We start from the raw sequence: 14433 nt of genomic DNA, 5'->3' as shown, positions 1-14433 counted from the left end.
TTTTTTAATTGTTTATTATTGACCGTACTTATGGACACTCCAATTAAGCTTATATTTAATAACCCCCTAGGATGGAGATACAATTCACCGCCCACATTACCTACGCACAGCTGTCGTTTATGACAAAACCATGCGTAACAAGACTTATTTGATTCCACTCAGAGATCCATTCTCCCACATTCACAATTTTTTTTAATAACGGAAAATCCATGTAACTCAAAAATGTCATGGCTGGACAAGTAGAGGCACCAGTGCATACTAATATCTTGTCGAAACTTGTTCCTACACCTGAATCGGTAGTTTTAGTTAGAGCGTTGGGAGAGTTGGAGGTCAAAAAGCGGAACCTATTTTTCACGGTGACCGGATAAATCATCAAAATGATAATTCATCACATCTTTAAAAAGTTATATAAAGTCATGGAAAGTGATGAAACAAAAACTTTTTTAACTGGGTTAAGTAGGTTAGGTTTAAATTTTTTTTTTCATCGTTTTTAATGACTTTATATCACTTTTTAAAAGTGTGTTGAATAGTCACTGTTGAGTTATCATGGAATCATTTTTCGCTTCGTGTCTCATCTAAATATATTACATCAATATGGCTGGACAAGTTTCTTGAAATCTTCAAATATGATTTACTCAATTGCCCCCGTTTTGGGTTGAGGTCGCACGAACGATTGATAAAGTTAGCGATTAGCGAGCACGGTAGAATATGATTCCGACAGTAGGTAGACAAAAGCCGTACCAAGGTGTCTGATAAACTGTCAATATGCACAACTTGTTATAATGTCGTTCGTTGTGCAAAATAACTGGTTCATTGATGAATGGGGGTGAACTAACTAATCTGTTAGAACTGAAAGAAATCGTATAAACGATTCATATACTTAATTAATTCATCTAAGACACAATCAATTGATTATGTCCCAGCTTCGAGAAACAAAAGTTGTTAGTTATGATAATGAATTTATGAATTAATTAACTCCCTTTTTAGTGTAAAAAAGTACTTGCCAATGTACATTAAAGTTAATATTTCAATTTGACATTGTTAATTTATTAGTATTTTTAACTCTTACATAACCGTCTGTTTAGGAATGTCAATTCATAGAGAGATGTGCCAGTGTATATCGTATCCTGATTTATTGCAATATCAACATTGGTCTGAAATCATCGGTAGTTACACCTATCGATCCAAGTTTGTGAAGATTTCGAATTCACTGTGTTAAAACCCCAGGGTCTTTGTTATCTTTGAGGATGCTGTACGGCGGGGTCTTTTAAATGAAAGGATGGAGGAAGTTTGATTAAAGAAAAAGTACAAGGAGTGGGTTGGAATCTGGGGGTCAGTGTCTCCTTGAGTGACGGACAAACCTGTGCAAGGTAATGGGTCAAGAGAGTTCAGCCGGCAAAGTCAAAGGGTCTCCCTTAACTGCCTCTCTGGTCCACTGCGCAGTTAGTGGACAGACGCAACCACCGCCAAGAACAAACCTTTCCCCTTGAGCTCGGGTGCCCCTGCTAAGTCACCAATCGTAGCGAATCACTTGGGGTGACCTCTGGCAGAGCTGTTGGTTATTCCATAAATGGTTTCTGGGGCAGCAGTACCCATATCCACCTCCCAACTAGAAATACACTTGGCTAAATAAAAATCAAAATTTTTTCAGTAATTTTTATTTCAAAATCATGGGTGAGAAAATTTTGTAAAGATCTTTTGTATATGGATACATATGTGTATATGAATCATCCCTATATCCTAAATGAATTACTATTACCAAACATAAGGACAAACAGATGATTCCATTCCCAATTCCCCAATCTGATCGATTAAAAACATGATTCATTTAATTCATTTTTCGGATCATGTTTCGAAACGCTTGACCGAAGCGGTGGAAACTTAAAGGTTTCAGCCATATGTATATATATTTTAACTATTTATTTTGCCTTTCACTCATTAAGGGTGATATTGGCCATATAAAGTATAGATTTTCTCTTACAATTAGTTACTTTAAAAAAAAACTACAGATACATATTGAAGAAACAATCTTGTTTTTAATAATAAAGTAAATGAGAGGAAACAAACATACAGATGATTCTAGAATAGTGACTAACACAAACAATACAGAGCTGGTACAGTAATAGTAGGTATCACAAAATTATAAAAATAGAACCTGTGTAAGGTAAAAGCGGGAGTTCTTCGCCATTTAAAAAAAATTGTTACATTGGAAAACAATAACGAACTTATAAAATATATGTTAAATCTCACCCGATATAAAATCTTAGTGATAAATAAAAACAATTCATCTTGATTAAATAAAAGTTTATATGTATAAGTGCTGCAATAGACACACAGCTAGTAGCTGATGACATTGTCAGCTTTATCCAGTTTCATTTCTGCAGTTTTCATACAAAAATGTCATTCACAACACAGGTCACGTTCTGAGTCTGAGTGCTTTCGAGTCGGCAGCTGCTGTTGTCGCGATAGCAAGCCAACAGCCCTTATGATGCCTTAAATTGACTGCTACAAGCTGCTCGATTATTGCGGTCCTTAGATAATGAAATTATGAAACTCCAGCCACAGAAGAGAGCGGTGAATAAAGCCACAAACCAAAACCTCATAATATAATATTGTTGGAATGTGAACTGAAGATAAATCAACTGTTTAACCTTTATATATCTGAAGGAAAAATCATCTTATCACCCGAAGGAGGGGTCACTAGGGTCCCCAATATATAGCAGGGCGACCGTATCACTTTTTGCTCTTTCCAATAAAATTCAGATTTTTTAAACTTCTTTTTTATACCCACCCTTTTAACTGAACAACGCCAATGTTCACCCAGCAGCCAAACATTAGAAAATGCAAAATGGTGAAAAAAATGCAAACATCAAAATACAAGCATTCAAAATGGAGCGTAACCCAAATTCAAACTATTATTGCTGTAGCCCTTCCCATCAAAATCTTTTTTTTTAATCTACGCTCACGACTAGTTCGTGGCTATGATTTAAAAAAGAAAATTGATGAAGTTCCGAGGGAGAGCGGTGAGAGTAATTTTGTTGGAATTGGATAGATATTATTTAATACCTTAAAAATTAGTAACGAGATATTTTTTTTAAATGCAGATCTATTACCAAATCGTTGTTTTCTAGGATAACCTAAATTGAGTATGTGTATGTAAAAAAAACAACTTAGATATCGCACAAATCCCCTTACCCCCCTTGGGTGTGAGAGGGTTAACTACTTAAGGCCGGAAATTTATATCCTCCCTACTCATCGGGACCTACGCTTCCACAAGTGTATCCAAGCCACCTCTTCTGCGACTTTTATATAAAGAGAACAATCAGTTACATTACTGTACACATGTTGTGAAGAGTAGCATTTTCAACTTCGCCCATGTTATTGTTCAAGCTCTGAAAGTGCCAGGTAAGTGATATTGCACAGTATTTTGGGTATTATTAATCCCGTCGTCCCACGGATCAGTAAGCATTCTACATAAACCGAGTGCTGTAAGACCCTGTGCAGAAAATTAAGTTATTTATATTAACGTAACAGTCTGCAGTGCAGTTCAGTGTGGAACTTTTCTGCGTAGGGTCTTACAGCATTTATGTCGATTGCTTACCGACCCGTGGGATAATAGACTAAGTGGAAATTTATATTGTTGACATAATATAACAGATGACAGCGCCCCTGAGATGATTTTTTCTTAATAATGGCTCTATAAATATAATCCAAGTATTATATTATTATCTTCAATTCTAAATGTTAAATTAACATTTCTTAACAACATTATTAAATTATTTCCACAAAAAAACATTATAAATATGAAATATATATAAAATTAGTAATAGCCTAGTTGAGATTGGATAAAAATAATCATGTCATATCTTCAAAGGTTGTGCAATGGTTAATCTGTGGCTATGATATTTCGTAATACATATTTAATAATAATATTCAAAACATGTAAAATATTACTACACAAAAAAAATTGAAACACTTCAGAATCAAGATTCCTCAAAATAGGTACTTAAAATATATCGGAATCAGAAGTAGGTACCTATTACGTACATAACATATCATTGATGTCAGAAATATAATTTTTGTTTCCACAATACTAGTAACGATGCTCCCAAGTGCAATGGCGATACAAAAAAGCTGTGCAGGCCTCAAGGCAATATTTTTTTATAAAACAGAGTCAAATCATTTCTCATAAAAATATCTTTCATTTTAAACCACTCTACTAATAAAATAGCTCAGACGGTTTTCCCAGAAGAAAACCCTAACATTTTCAGACCTATATTAATTTTTGTTTCAAGACTCATTATTTGTCATTTTTTTCAGAAAAGAAGGTGTTCTGTGCTTTTATACTTTTATTTTTTAAAACTATGCACACACACAAACAAACTCTTAATATATCTACGCAATATGCAGTTTTTTATTATTATTAAATGATCATCAACTTCTCTTCAGTTACCTTTCTTTTATTTTGACTAAAACTGTGGCGAAACTTGTTTCTTTGAATTTGTTTATTATTTATCAATCGTTTTATTCTAATGCAATAAATTTGTATTTCATAAAAGCTAACCCAGTCTTCAACCATGCAACTTTACTGTCTCTGTCAATTTGTTTTTTTCATCTTCCAACTCATCGTTGTAGCCCAAAATGAGTCTTATGTTATTATTATGTCTTATGTAACTTTTATGTTACATACGTTTTGCTTTGCTTCCAGGAGAATTTTAGTTGATGTTTTTTTCTTTGTTTTAACAAAAAAGATCAAGTTGACAGTTAGAAATCTTGTCGTTCAATAGAAATTGAAATATTAATTGTTGATCAAATAAAATTGAAACGCTTGAACCCACTAAAAAATCAATTAATTACAATTAACTAATGCAACAACTTTTATTGAACTGCAAGATTTCTAACTAAAAACTTACTTTGTTGAAAGAAGGTTCACACTTGTTAGTATGCTTTCAAGTGTCGAGTTGATCAACTAAAATTGAAACGTCTGAACCGGTTAATAGGGAATACAAACTACCATCAACAATTATTTACAAAAGTGAGTAAAAAATAAAATTGCATAATTCAATGTTGTTTTTCTTACTCAATACAAATTCACAAAACTTAATTAAAAGTAATCATGCGTTTTCATTTCCAGAACCTTTGTAATTTTGTCAGAAATTTTTTTGCCAAACATTATGTTTTGTTCATTTTTCAAGAATGTACTATCTTAACTATTGTATTTTATTTATTTTTCATACATTTATATATCTAAACTATTGTATTTTTTTTAGATAAAGACATTTTTTAATAATTAAATGTTTTCTTTTACTACAAGGAACTAAACTTTATTGGAATAATAATGTGAAAAATGTTTGTTTGAAATAACACTGACTTTAGGTTTCTTTCGCAAATATAGTAAACCCGTCTTCTTACTGGCTCGGTGAGGGTAAGGAATCAACAAAAACTGGAGACAAAAAAGTCGTAGTAAACTTTACTTTTCAGCGAAGCCAGTATGACGACGGGCTAACAAATGAAATACGTTCCTCCAACAATGTAGCGAAAAATCCTTTATTTTATATTGTTTTAGGTTTTAAATTATAATTATAATTTTGAATGTCCAATTAAAAATAACTACTTATTTAAAATATGCTAAAAAAATATTCTCATTTCATTAAAAAAATGTTTAAAATTAATTTTAAAAAAAATTTCCCCAAAATTAATGATTAATGATTACTTGATTAGGGGCACTATAAATGTAGGTACATATATTTTATTGCAATAATAATATTTTTAATTCAACACGTTTACATAATAATATATCAATTTCTCTATTCTTCATAACATTATTATTTATGTCAATACATATATAATATATATGGTTTTTGTGTTTTTGTAATTTTTTTAATGTGACTCCTCACAAGACTGCCCATGTCGGTACAGTGTAAAGCCAGGGGAACTATGTCGCCACCCGTTTGGGCAGAGTTGTGAGGCGTTATGCATAATATCGGATGTAGATACGTCCATAATTTTACAAAATAACATTAACAAAATTATCAACCAGTCACGGGCATAATCGAGTTATTTATTTAAAAGTGACCGTTTATTTAAAAAAATACATTTCGATTGTTCAAAAATCATTTGAGCAATTCGATTCTAAAATCGTCAATTCGATAATTAAACTGGTAGAATTTTGTCGAGCAATTCGAGTGAAAAATAAATAAAACTGTTAGTTATTATTAAGACTAGCCGAGACTAGCTGAGGTGTATCTGGCGTTGCTATGGGTTATCCTTAGAAGATAGACATATACCATTGCAGATTTTTTTGTAGGCCTTTTTAAGATGTACAATTCCGTAGTACATTATTTTGATGTATCTCATGAGGTTTAGCCAGCGTTAGCAATGTAGTGCCCGAAAATATATTTTTTCGACTTGATTATAAAACATCGACTTTTCTCTATTTTCTGTAAATATAACATGGATGTTTCATACATGTAAACCTTCCGGAAGAAATTCTCTAAATGATAGTAAAAACTCTATCAAAATCAGTTGCGTAGTTTAGAAGAACTGAGCGCACAAACAGACAGACGCGAATAGCGACTTTAATTTATACTATTTAGAGATTATGCGTATTTAATCGATTCGAAATTAAGGCGATGCCATACGTAGTAACGCAAAATCATGTGTTTTTGGTTTGAAAATTTGGTCGCCTAGAAATGTTTCAGATGCTTCAATTAAATACTGCGAGTAGAATACATCTTGGCCTTTGAAACAATCGAGTATTTTTTAAATAAATCTTTTTATAAGCCCAGAAAAAAATAATGTATAAGGCCCATGAAAACTGCTTTAAAGTTCAAAATCTCCTACTTACGAACCCATTTTCGGTTGTGATTTTATTGTATAATGTGGCAAATTAAATTATTTATAAAATGATCGAAAAAAAATTAAATATTTATGTCTGAACATCCAAAAAATAAAATAAAAGGCACTTTTTGGCCATGTTTTTTTCACGCATAAATCAAAACAGGCGAATGGTGTTAATCGGGAATTTAAACCTTATCGCTATCTACGTAAGGGTTGTTATTGATAGCGGCTCAATTTAAAATATTACACGACGTAGTGCATCGCCTTAAGCGAATTCGTGGAAAGAAGTTTTTAGGAAACCAAAGGAATTAAAAATCGGCCTCGATTTTCGCACGCGGGATGTTCGATTATACCCATGAATAACAATAATATACTCGTACAATTATTATGTACGTACATAATAATAAATTTATCACTACTACTCGTATAAGTTTTCGTATTTAAATATTACAGAAATCATTGAGCTCACGTGAATTATACATTTTTAACATACATTTAGGCAATACAAAATCGACAGTCAAAAAAAACTTAAATATACCTATACAATAATTATTAAACTCTCTTGATAAATTATTAACAAGACCTTCAACGGAATAAACACAACCATTTTTTGCAATCGCTTTGCCTGGACTAGCTCAACACTTATACCTAAAGTATCACAAACCCCGACCATGTCCTTTAAAAGGTTATAAATTAAGTAAATATAAATATGTTTTAATGTATACTTTATCAAGAACTTGGCTCTTCCTTGAGATCTTCTTGCCTTAAATTTAATTCTAGCAGTTCTTCGCCATGGGCTGCTTCCCTCTCGGGATGAGCGTTTACATCATCTTTTGCTACTATGGAATAGGCTTTCGGTCCCACGAGACTCAGGACTATAGGTAAAAGGACGATTCCGTGAAATAACCCAAAAACAACAACTAAAAGAAATATTTTGAAGAACGTCTTGAATACATAAGAATCTGAGAGACTCAGCATGGAGATTGAAATGAAGGTAGAGCCTCCTCCGTAGAGCACGGCGGCTCCGATGGACGTCACGGTCTGGTAGGCCCTCTCCTGACGGGAGCCCTGCAGCGTGAGGAAGGTGTGTCCCACGTGCGCCGCGTAGTCCACGCACAACCCCACCGAGAGCTCCAGTCCCACGCACGTCACCGTGTCCACCGTCAGGCCCCAACGCTGCATCATGCCGCACACGTTCACCAGCGTCAGCAGCACGCATGTCAGGATCCACAGACACATCTGGATGTCCGTTATCAGCAACACCGTGCATCCCATCACGCAGACCAGAGCCAGTTGCAAGTTCCTTTTGACTTCCACAGAAATGATCTCGTCAGTCACCCAGTTGGCGAATATCCTGGCCCAGACGAAAGCGATCTTATCGCCCGTTCTGAAGTCCGCATCCCTCACGAGGTCCTGCAGTCGGTGCATGGCGGGGAGGTAGATCTTGGGACCAGAAAAAGTTTTAAATCGAAATTTGATACTGGACACTGTAATCGGCGGCGCCGACTTTCCGCAGTTTAATTCACCAGAAAACTGGAACATGGGCTGGAAAACGGCTCCGGAGCGGGTGAACAGGAAGTTAGACAAATGTGTGTGCAATTCTGAATCAGGTAATGTTTCGTTTCTCACATCTTTCCCGGAGTCTGACAACACGTAATTTCTAAATGGTTCTGTCCAACTTTGCACACTGTGTATGATATCCTTTTCTGATTCCACCGCATCAACTAAGGAGTAGATTTTCGGTAATTCTTGGGTATAATTAATAGCTCCGATGTATACAGTCCCCTCCTTCCCCAGGTCGGGATAGTAACGATCACGTTCATTTAAATACTGTTTAAAATATGTTTTGTCGGGAACTAACCAAATCGGATCGAATCTCTGTTCTAGTCTCGTCAATGCTTCGATGCTGAAGCCGGTAATCCCGAGTGTAAATAAAATCACTATTATTTTTACCGGTGTCCTTAATATCACTTTAGAAAATAATAGATGGAAAACCTTCTGAGATATTGATTTCTCTTCTTCATCTGTAGGAGTGAAGTCCGGATGCGTGATACAGCACACAATTCCATTACGTTTAGCGCGTATTCTCTGAACATCTAATACGAACACGGCAACGTAAAACGTTACGGAGAACACAAATAAAAACGTAACTCCGACGGCAGCGTAGAAACAGAATGCTTGCAGAGACGGTAAAATTGTAATGGACCCGACTAAAAATGCCACCACATCTGTAAAGGACGTGATGACGATAGACACTCCGGCGTGCTGAAGCATCAGGCCGATCTGTGAGGGCAGAGGGAGGTTCCTGTCCGACTCGGAGAGCTGGTCCCAACATCCCTTCATCACGAACATGTCGTCGATCCCCAGCCCCAGGATGAGGAAGGGAAGGGACGCGTGCACCGGGCCGTAGGGGATGCCCATGAGAGAGCAGAGACCGAGCGCGACGGCGAGTGCCATCCCGATGAACAGCAGTCCCACGAGGGCGAGAGTGGATCTTATCTCTACCCAGTTAAATTTGGATAGAATTATTATGATATAAATAACCATCATGATGATACCATACGCCAGCTTGTCTATGTCCTGGAACATTGTACTTTCACTGCTATCTCCGTAGCTCCTTCCAGATTCATAAAACAATTCTAATCCATGCGAGGAGTTTGCTGAAATTTGCCCCATGAGTTCCAGAAACTTTTTTTCCCAAGCCAGAGCCGATTCACTCGCCCAGGCTTCGGTCCCGGCGTTATTACCAATTTTCTGCATTTCCACATTTGTGAAATTAACGTTTACGAACCAAACTAGAAGCACAGATTTCGCCGATACAATCATACCGTCTTGGTCTCTTTCAATTCCGCCGAGAGAACTGACGTATTCCATATTATGTCCCAAAGCTGGGCTAATTTTAGTATTGTTGATTTTGTAAATGATTTGGCTGCGGTTTAAACTTTCGATGGTTGTGGCATTGAAATCCCATAAATCGAGAATGCTCCTCTTTAGGCATCCAAATTTAAATGTTTTTATTATGAGGCAATATAAAAAGGGACTTATTTTGAAGCTCGTATCGAAAGGTACGATTGGAATAATGGGAATCTTAAAGCAAACATCATTCCAGGTGTTTTCTTTTCTCCGTGTTGGCGCCTTTATATTATCAACAAGATGATTAATTCTCGCTAATTCTGCGAGCACAGGCGGATCAAGGACGTTAGGAGCCGTGGCCAGTATGTACTGGGCCCTGTGGATCGTTTTGAAGGACTTAACCAACCATTCGGTGTCCTTGATGAACTGAGAATCTCCGGGCACCCACAGCTTCAGGGGATGGCTCTCTTGGTGGAAGTTTAACAAGCCCAAGCTGCTGAGAGCGACCGTCAGCCAGCACATACCAATTGTCCACCAAGGATAGGTTGCGACCGCCGACCCCAAATTATAAAATAACTTTTCGACGCGATGGACGATGCACGATGTAAATTTATTCCAATAGAAACCCGGCGATTTCCCCATTTTGCTGGATTACATAATAAATTGGTTTTCGATTAATTGCACCGGTGTCAAAAAAGATCCGACGGTTGTGTAAGAGAAAACACAACATAACCTCAGCCCTTGGCCGGGAAAGCAGAATCGGGCGGAAGGGCGCAGGCGTCACTTTTCAGCAAATACCCACTGAAAGCTGTCTCGTTACCGTTTTAGTGAATGCGGTGCAATAAGGGCTATTTTAGATTGGCGTATTATGAGCAAACTATTAATAATACATAGATTAGATAATGTTCCCACAAACAGTGTCATTAGATTAGCAATACGGTTTAATAATTATCAAGGGCACAAACAAGTCCGCGAATCTATTTTAAGGCAGTGAGAGTGAGATTTAAAAAAAAAAAAACATTTTTAGTTGCAAAATAATAAATTGCCGATGTTGCTCCTAAAAAAATTGACTTCATTTTCACAAAAAGTTGACAATTATAATTAACTAGCTGAAGTACCTAAATATACCCGGCGTTGTTCGGGGACTAATGATAAATGATTTTGAGTAAAGTTTCGTTTAAAAATAATTTAAACGATTTTTTTTTAAATCAGATTTCTCATCCAAAAATACATACTAACACAAATTTTAACTTCCCTACATAGAAGGCGGTCTGTGGCAGGACGACGTCTTATATTATAAAATGCATTCCACCAAAAGGTTGAGTTAAATTCTAACTGGTTTCTAAGCTTAATATATAAAAATTCAGCCTGAATATTTTATTAGAAAAACTGGCTGTACCCCACTACGCGTTGCTGTGGCTCAACTGTATGTGTAGATAGACCAACAATTGTGCGTGTTGCTTTTAGGTCCAACACATGGCGCTGTATAAAAAAAATCATGTTTTTACCTGTCACAGGTAACATCTATATAATACCAGAATATATAAAAACACATGAAATGTGTTCAATTCAAATACAACGTTGTGTCAAAATTTCAAAGCAATCGGTGAAGTACTTTCAGAGATTTAAGATTTTGAACAAACGAACATTTACATTTTTATTTATTTAGTGTTATATACAGACTTGGTGGTACTGTGAGGATCTCAATAATTATACGCGTGTGCGGATAGAATGTTTATTAACACTTTAGAACGGATTGTCTACTACTATCTTCTTAGCTGTCGGTTGGGAAAAGAGAGCGAGCAGATGCATCCATCATCTTTTATACGTCGATCTGTCATCTCGCTCTTACACATTCAAAAAGCAGGCGTACCACCTAAAACCTTTCTTACATCCTCCCCTACTAAAATTGAATGTCCCTAGCTACATATAGTATACCCTATTTCTACATATTTCAATATTACAATTTTATTTCATTATTTCAATATTATTTCATAGATTTCATTTTCTAAAAATTAACACATTTTTTTTAAAAATTAACTATCATTTCCCGCGTTCTTTCTGCTTTTCTTCTCTCTGTCTCATCGTCCGTCCACTCCTCCTAGTGGATTGCGAAGTACCCTCATCTTGGACGAAGTCTTCCCTGCCACGGGTTAGACCTGAAACATGGAGGAACAGTATTAGAGACACTTCTATTACGTAACATACCTGAGAGATTTACTTCATCCGTCGACAGTTCCATTGTGTCAGACGTATCGAATTCCGGCTTATCTCCCTCCTGCCATGAAACATGTAATTTTTTAATCTGATGAAATGTCTTTTCCACACCATATTAGACTTGTTAATTTTTATGAAATATATTTTGCTACCTTTTTTTTCAACAATAACCCCAGGGACCCATAACCTATTACCCTGAGCTCTGAAATCTCTAGTCATCACTTTCTGACCTACATTAAAATCTTATTTCTACCCTTATATTGTCTTTTCTGATTGACTTGACTCTGAATAACCTTTTGCATTACTTCGTGTTGTCGAGTAGAACCTGAACTATTCGTTCTTTCATCAACCTTCCTAGGAATCAGAGAGTCAAATACTGTTCTAATTTCCCTTCCCATTAATAATACAGATGGTTCACACCCTGTTGTTGCATGAACGGTATTTCTATAGTCTGTTAAAAAGTTACCTAACTTTTCTTTATAATCTGAAGGAAATCTGTTATGTTTACAAATTTTTTTAAGAAATTTTTACAGGTTTTAACAGCATTCTCAGCTTGCCCATTGCTACTCGGGTGGTTAACTGGACTAGTGATATGTTCCATCCCATTTTTCTTACAAAAAATTTCAAAATCCTCAGAACAAAAACATGTACAAAAACATATACTAACTAAAGTTGCTGGAAAACCAAATTGTGAAAATAACCTATGAAGTACTTCAATATTTTCTTTTGAAGACAGACTGTTTACTTCCAGACACTCGATCCACTTCGAAGAAGAGTCTACCGCAACTTAAAAGTTTTTATTATGTAAGCTACCATGATCAATATGCACCCTGAACCATACTTCAGGTTCATAAGGCCATACTGCTAATGAACTCTTTTGTGATTCTGGTTTGATTTCTAAACAATCTCTACAATTTTCTGTTATTTTCTCCAAATCTTGATTAATTTTTGGCCACCAGACAAAGCTTTTTGCAATGCCTTTAGTCTTAAAAACCCCTAAATGAGATCTGTGTAACATCTTTAAAACTTCTTGTCTTAAAGACTCAGGAATAACAACTCTATGTTGATATAAAATACACCCATTTATCAATGACAATTCTAACCTTTTTTCCCAGAAAACTCTAATAAAATTACCATTTTGTGCCTTTTTTACTGATGCTGGCCAACCCTCGATAAGAAATTGTTTTACTTTGACTTAACATTTCGTCCTTTTCGGTCTCACTTCTTATCACGTCTAAAGACAAATTAAACCCGTTATTTTCAAAATAATTAATGTAACCAGACTCTATATTATCTTCACAGCTAACCTTTTCAATCGGACACCAGCTCAGAAAGTATGAACAATTATTTTTCGATTTTACATATTCAATCTTAAAATTGAACGATCCTAACATAACCGCATAACGTTGTAATCTTGACGCCGCGATTTTAGGAATTTCTCTATTCTGACCGAAAATTCTGACCAAAGGCTGGTTATCTACAGCTAAAATAAATTCTCTGCCGTACAAATATTGATAAAAAAATTTTAACCCAAAAATTATAGCTGTTGCTTCAATATCCAAAATCGAATAATTCTTTTCCGCTTTATTTAAAGTTCTGCTTGCGAACCCTATTGGTTTTTTTTTTATTTATTGTTTTTGTGTTTAATTCGTAGAACTCCATTTAATTTTTTTATAAATTTAATTTTGATTAAATTTGATAATATTATTATTAAGTTCTGCAAGTGTTTTAGTTTTTTATTATTGTGACAGCTGTTTCGGCTTACAAGGCCAGAACTTAATAATAATATTATCAAATTTAATCAAAATTAAATTTATAAAAAAACCCTATTGGTCTTTCTAGGCCATTTTTAAAGACGTGGATTAACGTTGCTCCGAGCCCATTCATGCTCCCACCCGTGACAAGTTTCACAGGAATATTATCGTCGAAATGCGTTAAAATCCTATCCGAAGTTATTATTTTTTTTATTATCGTAAAACTGCTTTCTTGTTCCGTACCCCATTGAAACTTAACATCTTTTTAAAGTAAATCGTATAATGGTGACAATATATTTGCCATGTTTGGAATAAAATTACGATAATAACTAACCATACCTAACAAACTTCTCAAATTATTTAAATCACTAGGCGCTGATGCATTTAAAATGGCTTCTTTATTCCGCTGACACGGTTGAATCCCCTGTTCACTTATTTTATAACCTAAAAACTCAATAACTTTTAAATTGAATTCACACTTTTCACTATTCACCGTTAAATTACAATTTTTTAACCTCTCTAAAACGAGACACACGTTTTTCTCTAAGTCGTCTTCATCTTCATCTTGATAGGAGTATCACAATAATATCATCCAAATAGAACGTCATGTTCCGTAATCCTGATAAACAATTTGCCATTGCTTTTGCAAAAACCGCTGGCGCTGGTGACAACCCATACACTAACCGTTTATACTGAGATAACCCTAAGTGGGTATTGATTGTTGTGAAATGTCTACACTCCTTTTTCAAAACAAACTGGTTATATGCGG

At 35.3% G+C, this 14433-nt stretch overlaps 1 protein-coding gene across 1 annotated transcript; it reads right to left on the bottom strand.

Annotated features, from left to right (window-relative positions):
- Nucleotides 1-6462: 6462 nt before the first annotated feature.
- LOC149423270 (patched domain-containing protein 3-like) lies at nucleotides 6463-10420 on the bottom strand. Its single transcript, XM_089632936.1, has one exon. It carries the CDS (start codon nucleotides 10333-10335, stop codon nucleotides 7570-7572), a length of 2766 nt encoding a protein of 921 aa, XP_089489062.1. The 5' UTR covers nucleotides 10336-10420; the 3' UTR covers nucleotides 6463-7569.
- Between the last annotated feature and the right edge of the window lie 4013 nt (nucleotides 10421-14433).

The sequence above is a fragment of the Hesperophylax consimilis genome, chromosome 6 (assembly GCF_061612785.1).
Source record: "Hesperophylax consimilis isolate HC1 chromosome 6, BYU_Hcon_1.0, whole genome shotgun sequence".
NCBI classification, from domain to species: domain Eukaryota; kingdom Metazoa; phylum Arthropoda; class Insecta; order Trichoptera; family Limnephilidae; genus Hesperophylax; species Hesperophylax consimilis.
Note: the sequence above shows the minus strand (reverse complement) of the source record. Positions and strands in the feature narration are given on the sequence as shown.